The following is a 25,784-nucleotide window of genomic DNA, read 5'->3' on the forward strand; positions in this document are numbered from 1 at the left end:
CCATCAGAGAATCAAAAGTAGGGACAGAACAAAAAATGTTTTAAATTTCTCTTAAATAGGAACTAGGAACCTCAGTCAAAGTTCGGTAGAGTACTGAGTATAAGACAGGACCATCTAAATGATTTGGAGGAATTAACAGGATGCAGTGACTATGCAGCAATAATTACAGCAAATAAAGATTGTTTTAAGGTAGACAAGGGCTAAGATTTCCTTGGCAGTAATAATGACATACAGTGAATTTAAAATCTATTTTATTATAGAGATCAGTTTCTAACAAATGGAAATGTATCATCTGTTCCTTAACTGTGTAAATAATATTAAATTCCTTTGAAACTGGAATCTGCAGGCACAGATATTCTTTAATCAATACTGTATATCTAAATAGGAAGATGGAGCTTTTGATCTTAATACCAGTATCTATATAAAGTGGTATAGATGAACAATCAATTTTAAATACTTATTACCTTGTGAAAATTCATTCTTTACCCCCTATTCACAGAGGACTGGTTACCAGGTCAGTCTATTCTTCTCCGATTGCAAATACCTGTCAGCACCTCATCTCAGTACAAGAACACAAGCACCCAGGACACCTTGGCAGTAGCCACCCTCCTAGCGTCTGAATCCACCTAACCTGCTAGCATGTCCTTTAGACAGCAGCCAGTCTGAGGGTCCTTCAGAAGCACATTCACAATGTCATAAAATTTGTGTTCATATGCGAGCTTGTAGTACAAGTAGACATCTTCACAGTATGTGAGTAACTTTTTCAGGTTTTTCACAGCCGTGTCTGTCGGCTGATGTTGTTTATATCTAAGACAAAGGGGCATAAGGTACAAGTTAAGACGCTATCTTGAGCAAGGATTATCTGCTCTGACACAGCTACTTACAAAGGAGAGGACCCTGGAATTTGAGGAATTATTTAAGACTAGCGTTAGGGGTTGCGAGCTAAACGCTGAAATGATTTCATTAAAAATGTTAGCTTAATGCTCACCTTATTTGGGGTAAGTGCAATGCAATACTCCCAAGGGGCTTCTGAGGTTGAGAGTTTTGGGGCACCTCAGACAAGCTGAGTAGTTGTCCTCCGATTTTAATTATGGAGCACTGTGCATCATTTTATTAAAGGATCTTTTAATGGGGATTCTTGATATCTGTTTGCCATCTCAAGCAGAGAGGTAGCTAGCTACAAGCATGTCCTATTTATTTTATTTTATTATTTTTTTTTTGGCATGTCCTATTTAGCTATAAAATTCTTGCCCACGTCTTACCTCAAAGCAGAGGCATTTTAATACTTACTTTTTTGAAATCTCTTCAAATATACTGGATCTTAATAACCTTTGCTGCTTAAATTCTTCCAGGTAATTAAAGTCTCCTTTAAGAATCACTTGTTGGTAGAGGATTTCTGCCCAATCAGGAACAAAGTCATAGGCTTCGGCCACAATAGAAGCCTTAAAAGGATAGAGAAGAAGATACCATTAGGCCCTATTGGATGTAAAACTGAAGGCATGCTGTTCTAGAAAGTAACTTAATACTGCACATTCACAGTGATGTGAGAATCACCAAGTATGTTGAAAGGCTTTATGTATTAGGGTTGGGGAAAAGTTTGATGTTTGGCATTTCTCTGCCCTTAAATCCCAGACATCTTGAGTGTTTTCAGTCTTCACAATGCATCAATGCATTAATAAAAACTGCTGAGAAACAATATTTTCCCCCACTAACTCAACTGTAAGGAACAGGGAAGGGCTGATTCCCTGGTAACTATTTCTCATTCAAGGCCAGAAGCCCTGACTCCGTCTGCTAAGCTAGATGCACCATCCTAGAAACACTGGGGCTAAGCGATGCTTGGCCCACCAGCAGGTCTGCTCTTCCAGACCTCATCTAAGGGGCAAGGTGGTCTCCCTTCCTGCTGGCCTGGCAGCACAAGGAAGGGAGACCAGATCACCTCATCATTCTCCAACCTCTGTCCAAACAATATGCTAATAAATACTGCCATGGAAAGGCTGTTTGGTTTATCAGACAGCTAAAGTTAAAAGTTTAGAAATGTCCTGGTTCTGTCACTAGACTTGACACCTTAGGCAAGTCACTCAACCTATGGGTTCGCTGAGAGGGATGGCAGGAGAGAGGATGCTGGCACCAGTGCTGGCTGGATTTTCCTTCCTTGCTTACCTGGTAGAACCGAGGTAGAGCGAGGATACAGTCCATCAGCCGGTGGCGGCCCAGGTTGATGAGCATTGTGTTCTGGCCAGTGTTCAGAAAATGAATCTGCAGTGTTATCAACTTGGTGAGCCGGTGACAGTGCTGGGCCTGTCGCACACAGGAGTCCTGAGGGACGGGGGTAGAGGGAGGCACAGATAGACTGTCGTCATCCCCGCTATGAATCTGCCAGCAACTGAACTCACCCCTTCTGCCCTCAGTTGGCCCAAGGCTGCGTCTCCCTTCACTTGGAAGAGCCCAGGGACAAAATCAAATCATCCTGCAGACCCTGAGGCCGGGCTGAAATGACTCTATGGTTACCTTGGCATAGCTCTCGGCTGCATCCAGCATCAGAGTCAGGGCTTTCAGCAGCAGCTGCTTCAGGTGGTGCCCATCCTTGAGGCTGTCCTCTGTAGGAGAGAGAAGGAAACCTGGTGGATGTGTGACTCCCAAGGCTGGCTGCTCCCATCCTGCTCAGTGATGGTGGGCTGGACTAAAATATTCCAGCTCATGCTCACAGGGAGGCAGATATGTCACTTGGGTAAAAGCTACTGGGCCAGAAGTGCACATGCTCTGGAGGAGGCCTCTAGTTCTCAGACATCAAGGCAGGCTTGCAAGGCCTCAGCACACACACCACTTCCTGATGGATGACACCCTAGGTGCACATGGGACAAGCTGGGCAGGTGCCTTCCAAATCCCCTTCCATCTCGCTGCTCAGATGGGGCCCCAACCGAGTGGATGTTAGCAGCCGAAGTGGGTATTAGTCAGTCTCAAGGGTTCTTGCCCTTCTGAGCCCTAAGGGCCCTTGATGGCTGGCCGCACTGGCCTGGGGGTGCTGCCATGACTTCTGCTCACCCCAGGGCTGAGACTCGATCAGTTTCAGCTGGATGCGGGCAGCTGCCTCATGGTTCTCCCCAATCTCCCGACACATGCTGAAGCACAGAGCGATCATGTTGTGCTTCTCACTGTCCCCAGGGCGGCAGCGTTTGATGTAGTCCAGTAGGGCAGTCTTCAGGGAGCCACTCTGCCCAGGAAAAAAGGAGTACTGAGGTCAACCAGTGACTGCGAGGTAGGCGTGAACGCCTGAGTCCCTTGGTTCTGAAAGTTCCTTAAAAATTCTCAAGAAAACAGGAAAAGATAACCAAAAATGAGTACGAAAGGTTATGCTACCCTGTGTGTAAGAAAACAGGCACATCCTCTGTGCTGGTGGGAATGTGTGTCATAGAACCGGTCAGAGGGGAGAACCCTAAAATATGTGCACATATGCATTACTCCAGCAATGTTCTTTCTAGGAATTTGTCCCTTACAAAATAAGAGAGAAGTGCTTAGATGGATGTAGCAAAGGTATTTAATAGCAAAAAATTAGAAATGCCCTTGTTTTAGACATCTGGATTAAGAGAATACCATGTAGCCATTAAAAGCAATGTTGGTTTGGAAAATATTTGTGATCTGCCTATTAAGTGAGAAAAGCAGGCTATTTCATATCTACACAGCATGTTAAAAGTTTTGCTAAAAATATGTATATATGTATGTATCTCTGTGGGTACATGTACAGAGAAAGGGCCTATACCAAATTGTTAGCAGTGGCGGTCTCTAGATGGTCGATAGACACACAGGGCTTTTTTCTTTGGTGGACTGTTTTCCAAGTGTCTTTACACTGAATATGCATTACTTTTGTAATCAGAAAAAAAGTTATTAAAAGAATGTTTACACGCAGAAACAAAAATGCCTCAAAAGCAATCTTAAAAACCCGCTAGGGTGTCCTGAGGGTGTACCTAGGTCCAGGACTCCTCCTCCTGACTGTGGCACTGGGTTGTCCTGAAACTAGCCCAGCACTGGGCAGGGTTTTTGTGCTTTGACTCAGTCCTGCTGGGCTGAGCCCAAGTTCCCAGAAGACAAAAATGTGCCTTGGTTTTCAAATCTTCAGAGGAAATAAAGGCTGACGCAATGAATCCGCCGAATGAATGACTTGGAAGCAGAAGCTCTGTAAGTGACACACCTGCTATCACCACGCTGAAGACAGACAAGCGCCCAGAGCCTAAAGGCCTGCCAAGTCAGGCCTCTGCTTCCAAGCCTCCTTCCTGGTCGTCATCATAAATCGCTCTCCACAGCCTTCCAGGCCCAGGCTTCAGCATCCACTATCCTAACCCTTTCTCATGGTCCCCTGAAAACTCTCCGCTTCTGACCTGGTTAATCCACTTCCACATAGTTCACAGGAAAGATTTTGCCCCTGCCAGAGCCAGCATTCACACACAGAACAGAGGCTTAGGTGCAAATGCACAAACTCGTTTTCTTCACTATTGAATGTGTTGGCATACCTGCTGCCTTGTCTGAAACTAATCTTAAGCTACCATCTGTGTCCAGGGGACTCCTCTAAGTCCCTCCCTCCATATCCCAGGGGGTCCACCCTGATTAGGATTATTCCTAAGAAGCCTGAGACTCCTGAATGTCAACCGTCTATGCCATCCTGGAGCTCAAAATACTGTACACCTACCGGATCCAACTTCTTCCTCATCAGCACTTCAAAATAGTGCTTTTTATGCAGCAAGTCAAATATGTACGTCATCTCGTTGTACCTTCCGATGCCAGTGAGGAGGCGTACCTGAAAAGGGCAAGGGCCACTTGCATCAGCATCAGCCGGAGTTCTCTGAGCCAGAACACCACTACCCTCACCAGTTTGGTTGCTTCCAGATGCCAAGCTCCAGGAGGCAGAAGGGCTAATGCCAGGCTCCCCCTCTCCCTTCCCGTGTACCTAGCAGGCATCTACCGTGGAAGGTTCAGAAAGGCTTGTCACACAGACACCACTGACTGTTGCCTCCTGTGTTTGTAAACGTGACTCTTAAGTGCCAACGTGACATTGTGGGCAGGCACTCTTCCTCTCCCCACCATTCCTTTTACTGCCCAGTGGCTTGCTCAGTCACTTGGGTTTATTTCAAGCCTAGAGAATTTGGGGAGGCACCGGGGGCATGAGCTGTCCACTCATTTCAATTCAGAGATAACACTGAGCCTTGTTTTGGGGGGAAACAGCTAGCTGCCTTAGCCCTCTAGAAAAACGGTCTGCCCTGGCAAGGGAGTAGGCCAGCCCTGGAGCATGGCAGGGATCCTCCTGACATCTGCTCCTTTAGAGCAATCTCTGATTTTGACAGCAATTCATAACCTGGAGCAGAGCATTGAGTGGCCCAGCCAGCTCCCAAGTAGGTAGTGGTATCCAGGTGGGCAAATTCCCTAAGACCTTGTCAGCTTTGAACTGGTTGCCAGCCTATCTGTTCAAAACTTTCCTCAGAATGAATGGTAGGGGATCAGGGGGTTACATACCATCAGCCCGTACTCTTCATTGGGGGCCAGGTGTTTGTCCGTGAGCAGCCGGGCAGCTTGCAGGACTCGGATGATACCCTCCATGTGGCATGTCAGTGTGAAGCAGTGATGGGCCAGGATCAGCAGCTCTGTGGCTGGGGAGGTGAGGCAGTGGTAAGACAGGATTGTGAATCCTGGCAGGAAGGTGAAGGGGCCAATACAGACAGCCTGTCTGGGAGGGCTCCCCATCAGTCCTCTGAGATCCTTGACCTTATCAGCTTTGGAGTAAAATGTGGTAATATATATAAAGCTTTAAAAATGGGTATACTCTTAAATCAGTTATTTATCTTAGGGAAATAATCACACATAGGCATATAAACTTGCCTATAAGGATGTTTGTCACAGTGTTTGAAACTGCAGAAAACTGGAAGCCATGTAAAGGTCCCAAATTAGGGTATAAAATTTTTCATTCTATGAGAAATACTGTGTAACCTGTAAAAATTATATAGAATATTGTCATGGAATGATGTTCATACATTATAAACTATATACACAGGATAATGCCATTTTTGAAAAATAAAAGCCTGTAGACTTCTATAGAAGGTCAGAGGGACACATACGACTACTGAATGCCTACACATTGTGGAAAGCGAGATTTTGGAGTTACATCGTCTGAGTTCCAGTAACACCTCTGCCACTTAAGAGCTACAAATTATTATTTTTAAAAGATTTTATTTATTCATGAAAGAGACACAGAGAGAGGCAGAGACACAGGCAGAGGGAGAAGCAGGCTCCATGCAGGGAGCCCGATGTGGGACTTGATCCCGGGTCTCCAGGATCACGCCCTAAGCTGAAGGCGACGCTAAACCGCTGAGCCACCCAGGCTGCCCAACAGCTACAAATTAATCCAACTTCTCTGAGCTTCAGTTTCCTTCCCCTGCTTCTAAAATGGGGACTGCAGTAGCCACTTTGCAGTGTAATGTAAGAGGAAGAGTAAGTTAACTGCCAAATGTTAGAAGGTCACCTGCTTGTGTGATTTTATATTTTGGGATGCTTTTCTATCTATATTTTCTAAATTTTCTTCAACGAACGGATGGCTTTCTACCAAGAACTTATAAACCATGTGGAGGGGTAGGGATACAGAGCAGGAACAAGGATCCAAACTGAGTTTTGGAAAGACTAACCCCAGGAGACTTCTTGGAGACTTCCTTGGGCCCCAAACATGTAAGAAAATGGCCAATGAACTTACTGCAAGATAATTCTCCATGGGGAACGGACGAAATCTTGTCCAACAACTTCATGCCTACCAGTGTGCGGTCTTGACACAGAGTGGTCAGCTGAAGAAATGTCCGGCTTTCCTCTGCTGGGGCAAACATCTGCTGATGTCCTATAGAGAAGGATGGGGAGGAAGGTGCTGCTTTAACCTTGGGAGCTGGGTGCGAGGCCATAGTCCCTGGCTAGGAGGCCCACTCCGCCTGGCCTCGGGCACCTGGAGCGGGTGCTGAAGGGGCTCCCCGTGCTGCTCTCTACTCTGCTGAGCTCACGTTCCTTGGCCTAGTGGTCATCTTATAGGTCAGCAGGAGTTCATCAGCTCAGAGAAAGGAACATCTACTCTAAGCGTAATCATAAAACAATAAACAAAAAGCAACCACAACATAGATGCCACATGTTCTCCCCTGATAGGTGCAAGCTGGTGAGGGCAGAGGGCAGTGTGCAGGAGCACAGGAGCATAACATCCAAGTCCTTACTGCTGGGAACTTGAGAATGGGGTATGAGAGGCCTGCAGGGTGGGGCACCTGTTCCCTCCGGTGGGGTCAGCAGCTCCCGGGTCACCTCTTCAGCCACAAGTTCAGCCACTGTGTCTGCCTCGAGGCCCTGGGTGCTAATGAAAGCCTGGGCTCGCTTGCATCGGTCGGGCTGCTGGGAAACCAAGATTGCCCGGAGCATGGCCTCCCCGTCCTGAGCGGCCACGTCTGTGTAGGAACAGCCCAACTCCTGAGAGGAAGGCAAAGACAGTCAAAGTTCCCATTAGGAGCCAGGAAAAAGCTCGCAAAATGTAGCCTTTCTGAAATCCCATGTGGACAGACTCCACTATTGGCTAAGCTTAAAGATCCCTCACCCTGAGCAGGAACCTTAGAAACAGCAAGCACTGTCTTCTAGTCCTTTCTTTCACTTCAATGAGCTGAATCCAAGCAAGAAAAAGGCTTGTCTTCAGAAGCCATCAGGTGACATCTCTGGTTGAACACTGAGCTTTTTAAATGTTACGAAATGGAAGAAAGTTGAATAAAAGCAAGAGCCCTTCCTCTACTGTTCCCACAGCAGCAGTAAAGCCCTCAATCTCCAGAGGAGCCCTTCCAAAGGGCTTTAGTGCTTGGCATTATTTCTCTTGTGCTCCTCTGCTTCTTAGAGTCTATTATTTTTGCCCTCAATCAGCACAAAGTCACAAATGATTCCTGGCTGCCCTGGTTCCTGTCTTTATAGTCATCACATTCCATTTTATTTTATTTTACAACTTATTTTGGGCTTTTCTCCTATGGAAATCCCCCAACAATCCTGAAGCTGACAAAGACAGAGGGCTAGAAGGAACCTTCATGGTTAAGTCACTTATAGATGGAGAACCAGGAGCCTAGAGGTGTGAAATGTCATGCCCTCACTTCTGGTTGGCTGGCCCAAAGCCAGGACTCAAAAGGCCCGACACACACACACACACACAAAAAAAAAGGCCCGACACTTGGCCTGGCATCCTCCCCAGTATTCCCAGGGGTGGATTTACAGGGGCCAACATCCTGTTGAGTGATCTGCTCCCTCATCATGATTATCACATGAACGGCTGACTTGGCAGTATCCAAAATCTACCTCCAACTTCCTGCTTCCCCCACTTCAGCTTCCCCTGGAGGCCCTACCCTTGGGCACGTACCTTGGCAAGTTCATACAGACACAGGACCTGCCGACAGTAGTTCTTCCCATGGAGGCATTTACTTGTCAGAGTTTCCAGATTGGTCACCACTTCATCACTGGGGGGCAGCATCACAAATGACTGACTATCCAAACTTGAACCTGGAAGCAGACACAGGTCTGAGGTGGGGGGGGGGGGGGCGGCTTTAAGCTGTCAAGTGAAGGCCTCTTCCCAGTCCCTTATGATACTACCCCTCTTCCCACAGCTTCCTCCATTGCACCCCCATACCCCCATGACTCCCCCTGGGTCTGGGACCACTTTTGACTGGACCCACATCCCACTCAAACTTATTTCATTGCCCTCTTCCAGGAAATTTCAGCCCAGGATGCCTCAAAGGCCTCAGGCTACAGAAGACTTTAAGCCACCTAATGAACACTCTACATCATCACCAAAAATGTCTGCTAAACTCTCTTCCATGCACCCTCCCCCTTTTCCTTTCATATCACATAAGTCACCAGGTCTAGCTGACTGTGTCTCCAAAACATCTCCCTGGTCATTGCCTTTATTACAGTGTTCATAACTTTGCATCTTAAGAGGCTGCCACCGGCTCCTGATGCCAGCCTTCCCCCCCCCCCCCCGCCAGTCAATCCTCCACAGACTCAGGAGAATCTGTCCAAAACGCCAATCACAAGAACCAAGGCCTGAAAGGCATGATAAAAACTAGAATCCGGGATCCCTGGGTGGCGCAGCGGTTTGGCGCCTGCCTTCAGGGCGCGATCCTGGAGACCCGGGATCGAATCCCACATCGGGCTTCCGGTGCATGGAGCCTGCTTCTCCCTCTGCCTGTGTTTCTGCCTCTCTCTCTCTCTGTGACTATCATAAATAAATAAAAAATTAAAAAAATAAAAAAATAAAAAATATAAAAAAAACCCTAGAATCCATTCCTGAATTTATAAAAGAAAAAAACAAAAAAGCTCTTAGCCAGAAACAGAAGAAAATGGTCTTAATTTGAGAAAGGGTTTCTACTGGGGAAAAAAAACTATTCAGATCACACTGTTACTAATAACAAAAACAAAACTGAAGAATGTACATATTAATAAAGTACTGTTAAAAATTTTAAGTAAAATTATACTTTAAGAGTTTATCAATACAGCATTGTTAAATAGTACATCCATACAGAATACTCTGCAGCCCTTAAAAAGAAGGAAGTCAATATATGTGTACCGACAGGAAAAAAACGTACAATGATATAACTTTACCTTTGTAAAAAAAAATAAATGGTGTGTATGTGCGCATGTACATATGTAAGCCCACAGAGAGAAAATAATGCATACCAAGCAAGCAGAAGATGTTACTCCAGGGAACGTGGTAGGGGTGGTGCTGAATGGGCAACGGACTTTCACTTTGTACTTGATGCACTTCCGTGCTGTGATGTTACACTAAACATGTAATACTTTTGCATTTAAGTTATTATACATGAAAAAATATGCTTTAAGGACAAAAAAGTAAATAGCAACTTAGACTGTGTTATTCCCTGCCTAAAATCCCTCGTTGGGATGCCGGTTCTAGGGAAGCAGCTCACCCTACCCTGTCTCCCCCACTGAACTCAATATAAAAGCTGGCACACAGCACGCAGCACTAAATGACACCGCCTCTTCCCCTCTAGTAACCTCTAGCCTGAATGTAATGCTGCCTGAAACCCGTAACTCAGCACAAAGAGAGTGAGCACGCACTCCAGGAGGGCTCAAGGAGCAGGAAGGGGGACTCCTGATGCCCCTTCTCTCTCCTCTCAGCTCCCAGCAGCCCTGAGGCTATGGTAGCAGGGGCCATGGCAGCAGCTGGTAAGACCCCCCATCTCAAGAACTTTATTTTTAGACTCGAGGTGTTCTGGTCTCAAGACAATGCAGTGAACCTTTGTTTCCTTTTGCATTACCCTCCTGTCTGCTGGCCCAGGACGCAGGCATGGTCAGGGAAGTGCATGCCAGAGTGGGGTAACTAACTACAAGTCCGTCTTTTAGCCAGGAGATCAAAAAAGGGAAGCCTCAGGGAACCAGAAAATCCTTGGGAGAGAGATTCAGAAAGCCACACAATAAAGTTGTTTATAAACTCTAGGGCTCACTCCCCGGCTTCGCATATATAGACCTGCTTCTAGTCGGCATATCAAGACCCTGAGCAATGAATTAACAGAGGACTATCTAGGCTGCAGACTGACCACAGATGTTGCATATACACAGGATGGATCTGAACAGCATCACAAAGGATTTGAAAAATGAACTGATATTAGAACCACAGCCTATAGAAAGTGGGTTAGAACTTGTAGCCCCCCCCAAAAAACCCCAAAAAACAAACAAACAAAAAAGAACTTGTAGCCCAAAACTAACCAGGTCAACTGCCTGCTATCCAAAAAAAAAAAAAAATCAACATTTTCCTTAAGAGATTTAAACATGATCCGGAGTCTCATAATATATGATTCAAAATGTCCAGGATCCAACTCAAAATTACTCAGCATATAAAAATGCAAGAAAATCTCAATTCATAGGAGAAAATACAACAGATGACACCTAGTACCAAAATGACATGAAGGGGGACACCTGGGTGGCTCAACGTGTGATCTTGGAGTCCCAGGATCGAGTCCCACATCGGGCTCCCTGCATGGAGCCTGTTTCTCTCTCTGCCCATGTCTCTGCCTCTCTCTCTCTCTGTGTGTCTCTCATAAATAAATAAATAAATAAATAAATAAATAAATAAATAAATAAATAAAATCTTTAAAAAATAAAAAATAATTAAAAAATGACATAAAGGTTGAAATCACCTGATAAAGTAGCTATTATATACATTGTTCCGACAAGCAATTATAAATGTTCTTGAAGCAAACTGGAAAAACAGCCTAAAAAAACCCAGAAGGTATAAAGAATAATAAAATGGAAATTTTGGGGGTGAAAAATGAAATTTTAAAATCATAGAAATAAACTCAATAGTGTGCAGATACCACAGGAAAGAGTCAGTGAAACTGAAGATAGATAAACAGAAATTACCCAATCTGAACAACAAAGACAAAAAAAAAATAGAATAAAGTCTAAAGGACTTATGAAACAGTAACAAAAGTTCTATCATTTGTGTCACTGGAGTCCCAGAAGGAGAAGACTACGGGTGTGGTGCTGAAAAAATATCTGAAAGCATAATGTCTGAAAAGTACTTAAATTTGGTGAAACACATAAACCTAAACATTCAAGACTGTTCAGTGAACCCCAAACATGATAAACCCAAAGAAATACAAGCCCAGTCATGTATAATCAAACTGAAGACTAAAGATAGAAAAAAAAAAAATCTTGAAAGCAACCAGAGAAAAATGAATTATCAATAGGGTAATGATGATTCAAATGACTGCAGATTATTCACCAGATACCACAAAGATTAAAAGGAATGCTTTAAAAAATATTGTGCAACATTTTTAAGCACTGAAAGAAAATAATGAATTTTCTCCTTCCAGTAAAAGTCATCCTTCAGGAATAAAGGTGAAATAGATATTCTCAGATGAATAAAAATAATGAAGAAAAACTAAGAGAATGTGTTGCTAGTAGACAACTCTTAACAGAGTCACTAATGGAAGCTGTTCAGACAGGGATAGAAGGAAACTTGAAATATGAGGAATGAAAGGAGAGCAAAAAAACTAAATTTACGAGTAAATAAAATTTCCTCCTCTTGAGTTTTTAAAAATATGATTTCTGGTTGAAAGTAAAAATTCCAGCATTGTTTGATAGGGATTTCAACATTATATAGATGTAAATATAATAAGACAAGTAAGGGCGCTTAGATATCTCAGTCGGCTCAGCATCTTACTCTTGGTTTCAGCTCAAGTCACCATCTCAGGGTTGTGAAATCAAGCTCCATGTTGGGCTCCACACTTGGTTTGCAGTATCCTTGAAATTCTCTGCCTCTCTCTTTGCCCCCACTTCCCACAGCTTGTGCACATGTGAGCGCTCTCTCTCTCTTAAAAAAGAAAAAAAAGTAGGTCATAATGGAAGAGAAGTGACGTATATGGTGGTAAGGTTTCTACACTCTAGCTGAAGTAGTAAAAAATTGATTTTTAAGTAGGCTATAAAAAGTTATGAATATATAATGTAATCCATAAAACAACCAATTTATTATTTATTTTTAAAGATTTTATTTATTTATTCATGAGAGACACAGAAAGAGAGGCAGAGACATGGGCAGAAGGAGAAGCAGGCTCCATGCAGGGAGCCCAATGTGGGACTCGGGACTCCAGGATCATGCCCTGAGCCAATGGCAAACACTTAACCACTGAGCCACCCAGGTGTCCCAAAACAACCAATTTAAAAAAATATGCAGAGATATATAGTCAAAATTAGGAAAATTAAAATGGAAGACTAAAAAAATGTTCAAATAACTCAAAGCAGGAAAAATTGTTTCCTCAAAATCTAAAAACTACCAAAAACTCTTCAAAGATGAAAAAGATAACCTGATTAGTTGTATAACTAAGAAAGAAGTTTATATTTTAAAGTCTTCCAAAACATAAATCTCCAGGTGCATGGTTTTTACTCATAAATTCTACTGAACATCTAAAGAGGAAATGACACCAATTCCATAACAATGTCTTAAAACACACACACACACACACATACACACACACACACACACAAAAGAGGTAGGAGTACTTTCTAATTCATGAAAATGGCATTACCTGGATACATAAACTAGACAAAGTATATAAAAAAAAGTGAAATGTAAAAATTTTCAAAGTAGAAAACTGATTATAGTAATGTATCTAAAAGAATAATGCACTATGACCAAGTGGGATTAATCTTGGGAAGGCAAAGCTGGTTTAATATTTTAAAAACAATGTAATCTACCTAATATAATCAATTAATAGTCTAAAGAAAAAAAATCCACATGATCATATCATGGATGTAGGAAAAAAATGACAAAATTCAACACTGATTCATGATAAAAACTTGCAAACTAGGAATAGAAGGGAACTTCCTCAAACATGACAAAGCCTATGTTCAAAAAAAACCTACAGCTAGTATACTTAACTATGAAGACTGAATGATTTACAAGACAGGCTCTTCAACAAATGACGCTGGGAAAACTGGACAGCTACACACATAAGAATGAAACTAGACCCTTTCTTACACACAAAAATAAATTCAAAATGGATTAAAGATCTAAATGTGAGACCTGAAACCATAAAAACCCTAGAAGAAAACATAGGCAGTAATTTCCCTGACATCAGCCGTAGAAACATTTTTCTACACATATCTCCTCCAGCAAGGGGAAAAAAACAAAATTTAACTATTCAGATTACACCAAAACAAAAAGCTTTTATGCAGCAAATGAAACTATCAACAAAAGACAGCCTACTAAATGGGAGAAGATATTTGCAAATGATATATCTGATAAGGGGTTAATCCAAAGTATATAAAGAACTTCTATAACTCAACACCAAAAAACCCCACAAATAATCCAACTAAAAAAAAAGTAAGACATGAATAAACATTTTTCCAAAGAAATAAAGATGGCCAACAGACACATGAAAAGATGCTCAGCATCATTCATCATCAGGGAAATGCAAGTCAAAACCACAATGAGTTATCACTTTACACCTGTCAGAATGGCTAAAATAAAAAAGCACAAGAAATTATAAGTATTGGTGAGGAAAAGGAACCCTTGTGCACTCCTTGTGGGAGTGCAAGCTGGTGCTGCCACTGTGGAAGGCAGTATGGAAGTTCCTCAAAAAGTTAAAAATAGAAGTACCACTTGATCCAGTAATTCCACTACTACGCACTTACCCAAAGAATACAAAAACATTAATTAGAAAAGATATATGCACCCTATGTTTACTGCAGCATTATTTACAATAATCAGGATATGGAACCAACCAAAGTGTCCATTTGTAGATAAAGATGTGGGGTGTGTGTGTGTGTGTGTGTGTGTGTGTATAAAATGGAATATTACTGAGCCAAAAAAGTGATGAAATCTTGCCATTTGCAAAAATGTGGATGGAGGGCAGCCCGGGTGGTTCAGCGGTTTAGCACCGCCTTCAGCCCAGGGCTGATCCTGGAGACCCGGGATGGAGTCCAGCATGGCTCCCTGCATGAAGCCAGCTTCTCCCCCTGCCTCTGTGTCTCTGCCTCTCTTCCTCTCTCTCATGAATAAATAAATAAAAACTAAAAAAAAAAAAAAAAAAAAGTGGATGGATTTAGAGGGTATAATGCTAAGAAGTCAGAGAAAGAAATACTATATAATTTCACTCATATATGGAATTTAAGAAACAAATGAACAAAGAAAAAAAAAGAGAAAAAAATAAAGTATCCTAACTATAGAGAACAAACTGGTAGTTATCAGAGGGGAGGTTGGTGGGGGGATGGGTGAAATTGGTGAAGGGGAGTAAGAGTACACTTATCCTGATGAGCACTGAGTAACGTATAGTATTTGTTTTTAAATTTATTTAAGAGAGAGAGAGTGCATGAGCAGAGGAGAGAAGTAAGGGGAAAGGCAAAGAGAGAGAGAGAGAGAAGCAGGCTCCCCTGCTGAACAGGGACCCTGAGATCATGACCTGAACCAAAGGCAGGTGCTTAACTGACTGAGCCACTCAGGGGCCCCTATGTATAGAATTGTTGAATCACACTGTACACCTGAAACTAATCTAACATTGTATATTAATTACACTTGAATTAAAAAAAAAAGGCTGAATGCTTTATCTCTAAAATCAGCAACAAGGCGCAAGTATTTCCACTTTTACTACTCCTATCCAATGTCATACTGAAAGTCCCAGCCAGTAAATAAAGCAAGACAAAGAAATCATTGGCAATTCAGATTGCAAAGGAAGATATAAAACCATCTCCATTCACAGATAGTATCATCTGTAGAAAATCCCAAGGAATCTATAAGAAAACCCTTAGGATAAGCAAATTTAGCAAGGTCACAGGATATAAGATCAACACAAAAATCAGCATATTTCTATATACTATCAATGTACAATTGGAAACATAATCAGTTATAGAATCAATTCAGTGAACTAGCTATAAGTCAAATAGATTCCCTCTAACTTTGATATACAGCTAGTTAAAAGACACGTTTCTGTCACTGACCAGTTAATTACCTAGTTTAATGGATTACCCTTAACTTGTATAATTAGTATGCCAAAAGGGACCCTTTCCTTCTGGGAAAGAGTGCCAACAGCTCTGCTCAGGACTCAGGGCAGTTTGATCTCCTTTACTTACTGCTCTGGACTTTTCTTAGTGGAATGCCAGCTTCCTCCTCCTCAAGCGGCTCAGCACTTTGTAGGAGAGCATGGATCTCTGGGTGCAGGTCATCCACACTAGCTTCCCCTGAGGCCAGTGCTCTGCAGTGCAACACCAAGGCAACATCTTGGTTATAGAAATGAAAATACCGACACACTCTACTTGCTTCATGCACAAAGCCATCATCCAATAGGTGCCCAATCAGAAAGTTCAGTGACTCCTGCTCCTTCCAATCCAGTCCGCTATCACATGTCTCTTTGGATGGAAAGCCACTGAGTTCTAAGTACTTTGATGTGTTCAGAACAGCCAACATGGAGAGTGAAAACTTACTGGCTATGCCATCAAAGGAAAGTTCCCCACTAGTTGAAATCTGTTGAGAAAACCCGAGCTCTACTTGCTCCTGTTTTTCTCTGAGGGTGTGTTGGGTAATGCGGCAGAGCCAGATCTGCTTCTCTAGCTCCTCCAGTTCGGCCACCGGCACCAGATCCTCCTGAGCAAGCCAGTGTGCTGCCAATGTGAGCAGCAGATGGCGCTCCTCACTGCTGCTCCGACCCTCTTCAGTTGAGCACTCAGGTGCCTGGGCTGAGAAAAAGGAAGAAGCTGCTTTGCTTGAAATGGAATTTTTCTTAAAATTCTCATGACATTTTTTCCAGAAGTCAATTCTTGCTTGTTTCAGGGACCACTGGTCAATGTGTTTTAAGGTTTGCATTTCCTGTGTCATCTGTGAAATTGAACAAAACACTTTAGCCTTTTTGGGATAAAGAAGTATGTGCTAATGCTCCCGAAGTATGCTGTACTTGTTAAAGCCAAATCAAGTCAGGGAACATGAGACTTGGCTATAGATGATCCGGGATATTTTATCTGGAAAGTTAAAGTATAAAAGCTAATTCTGAATTTATCTTAGGGAAGGGGGTTCAAGACGAAGCCACCCTATGTTTAATTCTGTTCAAAGCACAACAGCTGTAGCGTATCCTGTAAGCCAACCTTAGTTTAAAACACACATTCTACACTAACAGGGATCTGATGCTCATCCATTTCTGAAAGTGATGTGTGTGTCAAAAGTAAAAAAGCCTCTTCTCCTAGAAATCACATATCTCATTTGATTCTGTTTAATGCTGGTTCAAAAAGCTAAGATTTCAAATAACTTAAAAGACTAATGATACCTCTTCAATAACCAAGTTGTCCACAGGTAATTCAGCCAATTCTGCTACTCTCCTGGCCAAAGCAAACTGTCCCTCCATCGCCAGTTTTTCCAAAATAGATCTACATTCATGCTGAAAATTCTCAAGGCTGTGGCTGCTAATAATTACATGATTAATGGCTATGGATGTGTCCTTCAAAATTTCACTAAGGACACAGAGCTTCTTCACATCTGGACCTGTGCCAAAGAGAAGAGGGTATAAACATTTAATCAGTAAAATGCCACCATCAGAGGGAGAATATATATGCTTAACACAGTAATGTAATAAGGAAAAAAATAAAAACCTATTTTTCTACTCTGGTTGGCTAGCAGATGAAGCCATAAGCCATCTCCTATATAGTAAGAACTATTCAAGATTTGCACAAGGACTCAATCTACACAGCTGGCTTTATATACAGGGCAGAGGTTGGTGGCCTGCTGTGTAGTAGCAACTCAGTCAACCTTGGGAAGACCTGGCCATTCATTCAGGCCAATCCCATTTTTTTCTAGATTTTTCTCCAGCCTTAAACAAATTTGTTTTTTATGACTGTTCACTTGCTCATTCAGTACAAATGTCATGTGGATTAAGACACAGAACCAGTAGGCCACCTAAAACTGGGCAATAGCCAAGTCTCTTAATTCAGCACATTGTATTCAGAATGGAGCTTCACTTGCTCCTTTGGACAACTACTTAAACCAGGGACACTCAGTGCAGTGTCTCTTTCTTTTTTTTATAAGATTTATTCATTCATTTTACGGGGAGGGCAAACTGGGGGGAGGGGCAGAGTCGTAAGCAGACTCTGTGCTAAGAACAGAGCCCAACGTGGGGCTCAATCCCATGCCCCTAAGATCAAAACCTGAGCCAAAACCAAGAGTTGGACACCTAACTGACTATGCCACCCCTAATTGACTGTGCCAAACCCAAACCTGGCTGGGTTTGCTCCATCTCCCAAACGGTCTATGTAGAGCTGACTTGTGTCCTACCATAAAGGAGGGACATGAAAAACACTCTGTAGGAGCCTATTCCCAATGGCACCTGCTGGGCTGTGATCTGATTTAGGTAGTTCTAGGGACAGTGAGACACCCTGCACAATACCCACCAGTAGGGGGATGCTAGGTTTCTTTGTTGACAGCATATAAAACCTAGGTTGTTTTTTTTTTTTCTTATAAATATTTTCTTTAGGCACATACATATTATATACACAGAGAATATAAACATTCCATAAAAATGGAAAAAAATTATATGAATAAAAGCAGTATGGGCAGCCCTGGTGGCTCAGCGGTTTAGCGCTGCCTTCAGCCCAGGGTGTGATCCTGGAGACCCAGGAGCGAGTCCCACGTTGGGCTCCCTGCATGGAGCCTGCTTCTCCCTCTGCCTGTGTCTCTGCCTCTCTCTCTCTCTCTCTCTCTCTCTCTCTCTCTCTCTCTCTCCCCACCCCGTGTCTCTAATAAATGAATAAATAAATATCTTTAAAAAAATAAAATAAAAGCAGTAAAATGGTTAACAACATAGACAATCCTTATAATTTTTCAAGGATACAGTAATTCTGGCAAGAAAATAGGGAATTAAAAAAAAAGAAAATAGGAAATTCATTTCTGAAAAAAATTAAAATTACTACAGATAAATAAAAACACCTGTGGGATCCCTGGGTAGCTCAGTGGTTTAGCTCCTGCCTTCAGCCCAGGGCATGATCCTGGAGTCCCGGGATCGAGTCCCACATCAGGCTCCCTGCATGGAGCCTGCTTCTCCCTCTGCCTGTGTCTCTGCCTCTCTCTCTCTCTCTGTCTCTCTCATGAATAAATAAATAAAATCTTTTTTTAAAAATTAAAAACACCTGTATGTGAAAAGGACATACTATTTGGTCTATAGAGAAACAGACAAGTCCCATCTTACAGACACTTAACTTTGGAAACACCCTTTCTTTCCAATCTTCAGCCCTGACCGCCAACAATGCAGGCACTGAGCCTAGCATTCTGTCACCATTCTGTGCAGATATGAGCTCTCCAAATAACCCCAGGAGTGAAAATGTCAGAATCTAGTATAAAACAACAACATAATCATTCAACAAAAACTTGAAATTATCAAGTAGAAAAGAAGGTAAGACAATAATTGGTTTCACTCAATCAGCAACAACCTTAGAGACTGCCAGTGTCTGGAGAGAAATGTAAAAACTAAGCATAATTTGTCTTTGAAACCTTCAAAATGAATTAGTCATTTCTGAAACAGTTTGTGACCCTGAGCAATGGTAACACTTTAAGGCTACTTGTCAGAAAAAAAAAATTGACAGTGACAGGGTAGAGACTAGCCAGGGGGAAATGCAGCTGATAAGTCCTCAGAAGGAGCAGCCAATTGTATTATTTAGGTTATGCCCTGTTGTGCTAGGTTTTGAATGCTTTAACCGTGATTGAAGTTTTTCCTGCAACCTCTTCTTCAAACCTCATTATGGACTGTAAATGTAATGTTATATATCATATGCATTTTAATTTCCTGAATGCCCTTCTAAAATATTTTTAAGATTAAGGAATCTAATTTCTTAACAACTTAACTGTCAGGACTGTCTTACCATCAGAGAAGAAATTTTCTATTCCAACAAATAGCTGTAAAAGCTTCCCCAGTTCATACTGGGTCCCACACTGCTGCAGCATAAGCTTCAGAAGAAAACACACCTGCTCCTTCAGCCATGGGGCAGGGATGGTAGTGTGGACCCTTGTGGCTGCTGTTTCAACCTAGAAAAAAGAGGGGGTCAGGAAAACCAGTTTCACAGGAACAGCAAATCAAAACCTCCCAATCTGGGAAAATATAAGAAAGGCAAGGTACCTCAAAAGTCTTTTCCTATCACAAAGGGGAACGCTTATTCAGGTCCTTTCCAAATGACAAGAAGTAGAGGTATGCCTCAGAGGAGTGGCAAAAATAAGCCCTTTGCTTCTCTTTGTGAGATGTCCTACTGTAGGGACCTGTGTGTGTGTCAAAGTCAAAGATGGACAAGAGACCTACAGACTGAATGCCAACTATGGAGTGCACTGAAGCAAATACCTTCAAGTTAGCGACAGCCAAACTAATAACCCTGTGAGTTGCTGTGAAATTGACCTGACAATTTACTTAACAGCTTTGGAGAGGGATGGAGGCCTGCCCTCGAGTCCAGAAGATCTAAGATTCATATAACAAGACCTCTTAGAAAGACTTAACATTAACTTGTTCTAGCAACTTGTTCTACCAGTTTGCTTGTAGTTTATACTATTGTTAAGGAAGCATCTCAGTTAAGAAGCCTGGATTTATGTCATTACAATCAAATGCTAGCAATATTAATTGGAAGACGACCCCAAGTAGCAGGCTGCATTAGCCTGAATTGGAGCATAGTTCTTAGTCTTTATTTACTTGTTTATGTACTCCTGCTGCTCTAAGAAGAGGGTCTATAGCAGGTAAGTGATGGAATTAGTCAAAACAAAAATATATGTGGAAGTAAAGGGTGGAAGCAAGGATGGAACAGGTGCACTGTCCCTCCAAAGGGATAAGCTGGAGCGGGAACAGTCAGGTCAGAGTAAAAAGATATCTGGGAGGACCTAAATATAAATGAAAAACTATAAAACTCCTAAGAGATAATATAAAAGAAAACCTAGATGACCTTGTACATGGTCCTTTTTAGAATACAACACCAAAGACCTAATCCATGAAAAAAATAATTGATCAGATGGACTTCATTAAAAGTAAAAACCTTGGGGTGCCTGGGTGGCTCAGCAATTGAGCATCCGCCTTTGGCTCAGGGCATGATCCCGGGATCTGGGATCAAGTCCCACATCGGGCTCCCTGTGGGAAGTCTGCTTCTCCCTTTGCCTATGTCTCTGCCTCTCTGTGTCTCTCATGAATAAATATTTTTAAAAAATAAAAGTAAACTTTTTTTTCTTTTTAAAGATTTTATTTATTTGACAGAGAACGAGAGAGCATAAGCAAGGGGAGCTGCAGGGAGAGGCAGAGGGAGAAGCAGACTCCCTGCTGGGCAGTGAACCTGATGTGGGACTTGATCCCAGGACCCTGAGATCATGACTTGAGCCAAAGACAGACACTTAACTGACTGAGCCACCTAGATATCACAAAAGTAAAAACTTCTGCTCTACAAAACAAAATCTCAAGAGAATTAGAAGACTAGACACAGATTGCAAGAAAATATTTACAAAAGACACATCTAATAATGGACTGTTACCCAAAATATACAAAGAACTCCAAAACTGAGTGATTAAAAAAAAAAAAACTCTATTAAAAAATAGGCTGGGGGCACCTGACTGGCTTAGTAGGTAGAGTGTGTAACTCTTGATCCTGGGGTCTCCACATTGGGCAGAGCTTACTTAAAAACAAAACAGAGGGCAGACTGGGTGGCTCAGCAGTTTAGCGCCACCTTCAGCTCAGGGCGTGATCCTGGAGACCCAGGATTGAGTCCCATGTCGGGCTCCCTGCATGGAGTCTGCTTCTCCCTCTGCCTGTGTCTCTGCCTCTTTCTCTTGGTGTCTCTCTCATGAATAAATAAATTAAAAAAAATAAAAATCTTAAAAAAAAAAACAGAAAACAAATGCTGAAAAGGATGTGGAGAGACTGGAACCTTGTATACTGCTGTGGCAATGTAAAATGGTGCAACTGCTATAGAAAGCAGTATGACAATTCCTCAAAATATTAAAGATACAGTTATCACATCATCCAGCAATTCCACTTTTGAGAGAATACCCAAAAGAATTGAAAGCAGGATCTTAAAGAGATTATTTGTATACCATGTTCATAGTAGCACAATTAAAATGTGGAAGCAACTCAAATATTCACAGATAAAGGAATGGATAAGCAAATGTGGCATATACATAGAATGGAATTTTACTCAGCATTTAAAAGGAAAGAAATTCTGCATTCTAGATGGATGAGGCTTGAGAACATCATGCTAAGTGAAATAAACCATTTACAAAAGACAAATACCATACAATTCCACTTATATGAGTTACTTAAAGGTAGCCAAGTGAAACTTCTCTGTCATGCCTGGCAACTGAGGTGCTGTTGGCAAAGCCACTGTAACTCGAGATCTGTCTCCCCACCTCTGGAACAGTACAAGTGAGTTAGTTTGAATTATGCCACATACCCAGCTACTTGTCTGCTGTCATATCCTGACTACTAGCAGATAACAGGCCACTCTAACCAATTTCAGATCAGTGATAAAGAGCAATAGGATTTCAACTTACAGTTTCAAAGCTCTTTTGGAACTCCAGAAGTTTAGCTTCAGCTTCTTTATAATTCTTGAAGAACATACACAGTTCATACATCTCCATCATCAACAGTAGTGGGGAATCCTTTGAGGAAGAGTTTGAATGAAATTTAAACATTGCGAAGCTAATCAATACTATTTTCTTAATGAATAATACCAATGTAAGAGGCATAGTAAAAACAAGTACTATTAATAACAATTTCAAAGAATTGAATCATGTATGTTAAAGAGAAAGGAGGTTATATTTCTATTTATTTTGCCTTTTAGAAAAAGGATATTCAGACCAGGTATACCTACTCAACAGCCATTTTCTGTCTATTCTTTACTTGGTCACTGCACATGAGCTGGAGATACTCCACTGAGCTGCCCAACCTACTGCTGTCTGCAGCATTTCTATCACTTGGTGGGGGCTTTTCAGTCAGAAGACAGGGGTTTTGGAATGAGAAAGTATAGATCTGAACTATAAATACACTGCTTACTAACATACTTTGAGACCCTGGGCATGTTACTTAAGTTCTGTGAGCCTGAGTTTATTACTTTAAAATGAGAATACTATCACTTCATAACATCCTAATATATTATCTTTCTAAAGGACTATTGTGATAATTTTTATATCAAAAGATATATATAAAGCTCTTTGCTGGGGTGCCTAGGTGGCTCAGTTGGTTAAGTGACTGGCTTTGGCTCGGGTCATGATCCCAGAGTCCTGGGATCCAGCCCTGCACTGGATTCCCTGCTCAGCGGGAAGTCTGCTTCTCCCTCTTCCTCTGTGCACTCTCTCTCTAATGAATAAATAAAATCTTAAAAAAAAAAATAAAGCTCTTTGCTAAATAAATGGTAGTTATCATCACTTGTTGTCAGCTAAAAAAAAAAAAAAAAACAACTAAAAAAGCCAATAGGGGTATCCTGAAGTAACCCTTTAAAACACAGAAAAGAAATGAAGTGACTATTACTACCTTAAAGAAAAGTTGGAAACCTCTGATGAGAGTTTTGCTCTTCTGCCTTGTTAATAATGTTCTCCAGATGACTGAGAGGTCTTGAAGGTCCCATATGTGGCCTTCCACTGAGCCCTGAATGTGTTCTGTTGCTTCAGCTGCAACACTGTCCTCCACAGATGTGATGATCCAAACACAGAGACAAGGAATAGTACTGGCATCCTGTCACAGGATAAAAACTTTTCAAAAACAGTTGTCTGGATTACCTGATAGAGGGAGTTGGAGGCTTCCAGCAATGCTACAAACATGGATAGATATTTCCTGTTTAGAACAAGTCATCTCAAGAAATTGGTTAAACTAGCTTGAAAAGCTTTCAAACTGAAATAAATTCTAATGAGCAACAAGGAACTATTATAAACTGTTCTGCAGTGTGATATATCAAAAGACCAAGAGACAGAATGGGTATATATGGAAACCGTGGAAGTACTAAGTATAAGGAACAATACTGGCTTCCACAGAAATGCTGATCAGGGGACTTTCTAGAGCATCTCACTTGTCTGCTCAAGAGGCACAATCCTTTCTCTATGACTGCCAACCAGGAACCAAGCTCTGACCACTTAAGTTACTGAATATTAAGGTACAAGGAAGTATACTAGATGGCTTGGAGCCTAAGCCAGAAAAGCGTAAAAGTTACAGTGACCTTACAAATACATGCTGGAGCCTCATTGTCATCATCACCCCACTTCCTTTCTGATTATCAGCCTTCTCTGTCCCTTTCCACTTTTTCCATTGTTTGCTGGGTCCTTAATTTAGGCTTCTTATTATCCTCACCTGGAGACATGAGGCCAGGACACTAAGGATAGGAGCCTGTTGTTTCATTGCTTCAGCTAGGAGCCAGCACCAGGGGTTTGGTTCCTCTGAGCACTGGAGTAGAACTTGAAAGAAATCAGCCATTTCTTCTTTGTTTCTCTGGAGTTCCTGGGGAGACCTGCTGCAGACTTGATCACTATCCATTTTGGAGTTAGACACTGAGGTCAGGTTTTCAAAAGCTAGTCTTAAGTGGTCTTGAAGGACAGGACTGAAATACTGAAGAAGTGATTTCACCTAGAAAACATATTAGGTGATTTAAAAAGACCAGTTCTATCTGGAGCTGAAAAATGTTAGAGAAAAGCAGAGGTAAAATTGTTCTTTCTCACCTTGAACTGTGTGGGGGGAAGTGACCATATCATTTTACAAAGTTATTTATTGCTTTGGATTGAATTTCTTTTTTTTTATTGGATTGAATTTCTATATTTAATCTGGAGTCACAAAAACTCTTCCTTCAGCTCTGTAGTACTAATGACTAATTCTTTGTCTGAAGCCAACCCACTGAAATCTTAGTAAAAACAGTAGTATCATATAAAACAAAAGCCTAGGTACACACAACAGAAAGAACACTATTCATCCTCCCTGAAGTTTTCCATTTCCTCTTCTTGAATAGTTGGCAACAAATGGTGGCTTACCTCCTCTGGGTGATAGTTATAGAGTTGGCTGTGAATAATGAACTGTAACCAATCATTTGCTTTGGCACATTCTCTAAGGTAAGACGTGCTCAGCTTCACATTGTGAAGCCTGCAGAACTGTACTGCTAATGCCCACTGGCTGCTAGATTCACTAGATAACCTGTAATTGGAAGTTGGGGCAGTAGAGAAAAAAATTGTTAAAATATAGCTTTACATGGAAAATTAGTAAAAATTAAATAAACTTAACTGCAGTATATTCTCTAAAAAGCCTTTCTACAAATACCAAATGTTTATTAGGCTGCTTTGGGGGGGGGGGGGCGGGAAGAGGGCTCTTGCACCCAGAATGTATAAAAGTCTTCTTAGCATACTGGCAGAATTCATTCCTTTTATCAACCAAGAATCTATCCATAGATAGATTATACTAGCTATATACCACCTTTAGGAGTATTAAATAAATCAGCATTCAAGAAATTTCCTGAGTGCTTAATTGTTTTGCATGATTTGCTTTACAGTATCAGAGCCCAGACAGATGCTTGGGCTTCCTCATGAAGGGGCAGTACTTATTCCTGCTCACAGCAGAAAACTTGAGAACAGAGTCACTGATAGCAGGTACAGGAGAGTGCTGCATTCCCAGGGTCTGAGGTGGCTAGGTCACTCCAGGTGGCATAGCACAGAGGAAAGATGGCATAAATGTATAAATAGAGGTATTTCTGTGGATAGATGGTCACCTCAACTTTCATTATCAACTAACATATTAGCAAGAGAAAAATTAAGGACAACTCTTAGAGTCAAATTTTGTGAGATACATCCCCCAACTTTTTTCTTTATATATATATATATATATATATATTTTTTTTTTTTTTTTGAGAGCAAGAGAGAGAGAAAAAGAGAGAGCAAGGGAGGGGCGGAGAGAATCTTTAGCAGTCTCTGTGCCCAGCAGGGAGCCGATGTGGGGCTAGATCTCAGGACCCTGAGATCATGACCTGAGCTGAAATCAAGAGTCAAATGCTTAACTAACTGAGCCACCCAGGTGCTCCCATCCCATATCTTCTTAAATGATTTCAACATGTAACACTTAAGAGGTTTCTCTCACTAGCAGGACAGTGGGGAGACAGAGTTCTCCATCTCTTGGAAACTCTTATCTCTAAAGAGTGAATGATTATTTGCATCCTCCCTTTTTTTTTTTTTAAGATTTATTTATTTATTCATGAGAAAGAGACAGAGGCACAGACATAGGCAGAGAGAAGCAAGCTCCTCAAAGGGACCCTGATGTGGGACTCCATCCCAG

At 41.8% G+C, this 25,784-nt stretch overlaps 1 protein-coding gene across 5 annotated transcripts in view; it reads right to left on the minus strand.

The window, feature by feature from the left end:
• Positions 1-234: 234 nt before the first annotated feature.
• SPG11 (SPG11 vesicle trafficking associated, spatacsin) overlaps positions 235-25,784 on the minus strand; it is a 72,199-nt gene continuing 46,649 nt past the window's right edge. For 2 of the 5 annotated variants that reach the window (XM_055316863.1, XM_055316865.1), the window contains 17 exons: positions 24,497-24,656; positions 23,826-24,098; positions 23,016-23,216; positions 22,037-22,144; positions 19,387-19,549; positions 16,806-17,020; positions 15,622-16,363; positions 8,399-8,556; positions 7,278-7,476; positions 6,731-6,868; positions 5,503-5,636; positions 4,682-4,789; positions 3,043-3,211; positions 2,509-2,597; positions 2,161-2,316; positions 1,291-1,442; positions 235-807 (listed from right to left, as the gene is read on the minus strand). In XM_055316863.1, the coding sequence (XP_055172838.1) occupies positions 627-807; positions 1,291-1,442; positions 2,161-2,316; positions 2,509-2,597; positions 3,043-3,211; positions 4,682-4,789; positions 5,503-5,636; positions 6,731-6,868; positions 7,278-7,476; positions 8,399-8,556; positions 15,622-16,363; positions 16,806-17,020; positions 19,387-19,549; positions 22,037-22,144; positions 23,016-23,216; positions 23,826-24,098; positions 24,497-24,656 (3,346 nt within the window). In that variant the 3' untranslated portion in view covers positions 235-626. Of the gene's footprint in view, positions 808-1,290; positions 1,443-2,160; positions 2,317-2,508; positions 2,598-3,042; positions 3,212-4,681; positions 4,790-5,502; positions 5,637-6,730; positions 6,869-7,277; positions 7,477-8,398; positions 8,557-12,217; positions 12,368-15,621; positions 16,364-16,805; positions 17,021-19,386; positions 19,550-22,036; positions 22,145-23,015; positions 23,217-23,825; positions 24,099-24,496; positions 24,657-25,784 lie in introns of those variants that run through there. The other 3 variants (XM_055316864.1, XM_055316866.1, XM_055316867.1) reach the window with 3 other exon arrangements.

The sequence above is a fragment of the Nyctereutes procyonoides genome, unplaced genomic scaffold (genome assembly GCF_905146905.1).
Source record: "Nyctereutes procyonoides isolate TBG_1078 unplaced genomic scaffold, NYPRO_anot_genome, whole genome shotgun sequence".
In the NCBI taxonomy this organism is placed as follows: Eukaryota; Metazoa; Chordata; class Mammalia; order Carnivora; family Canidae; genus Nyctereutes; species Nyctereutes procyonoides.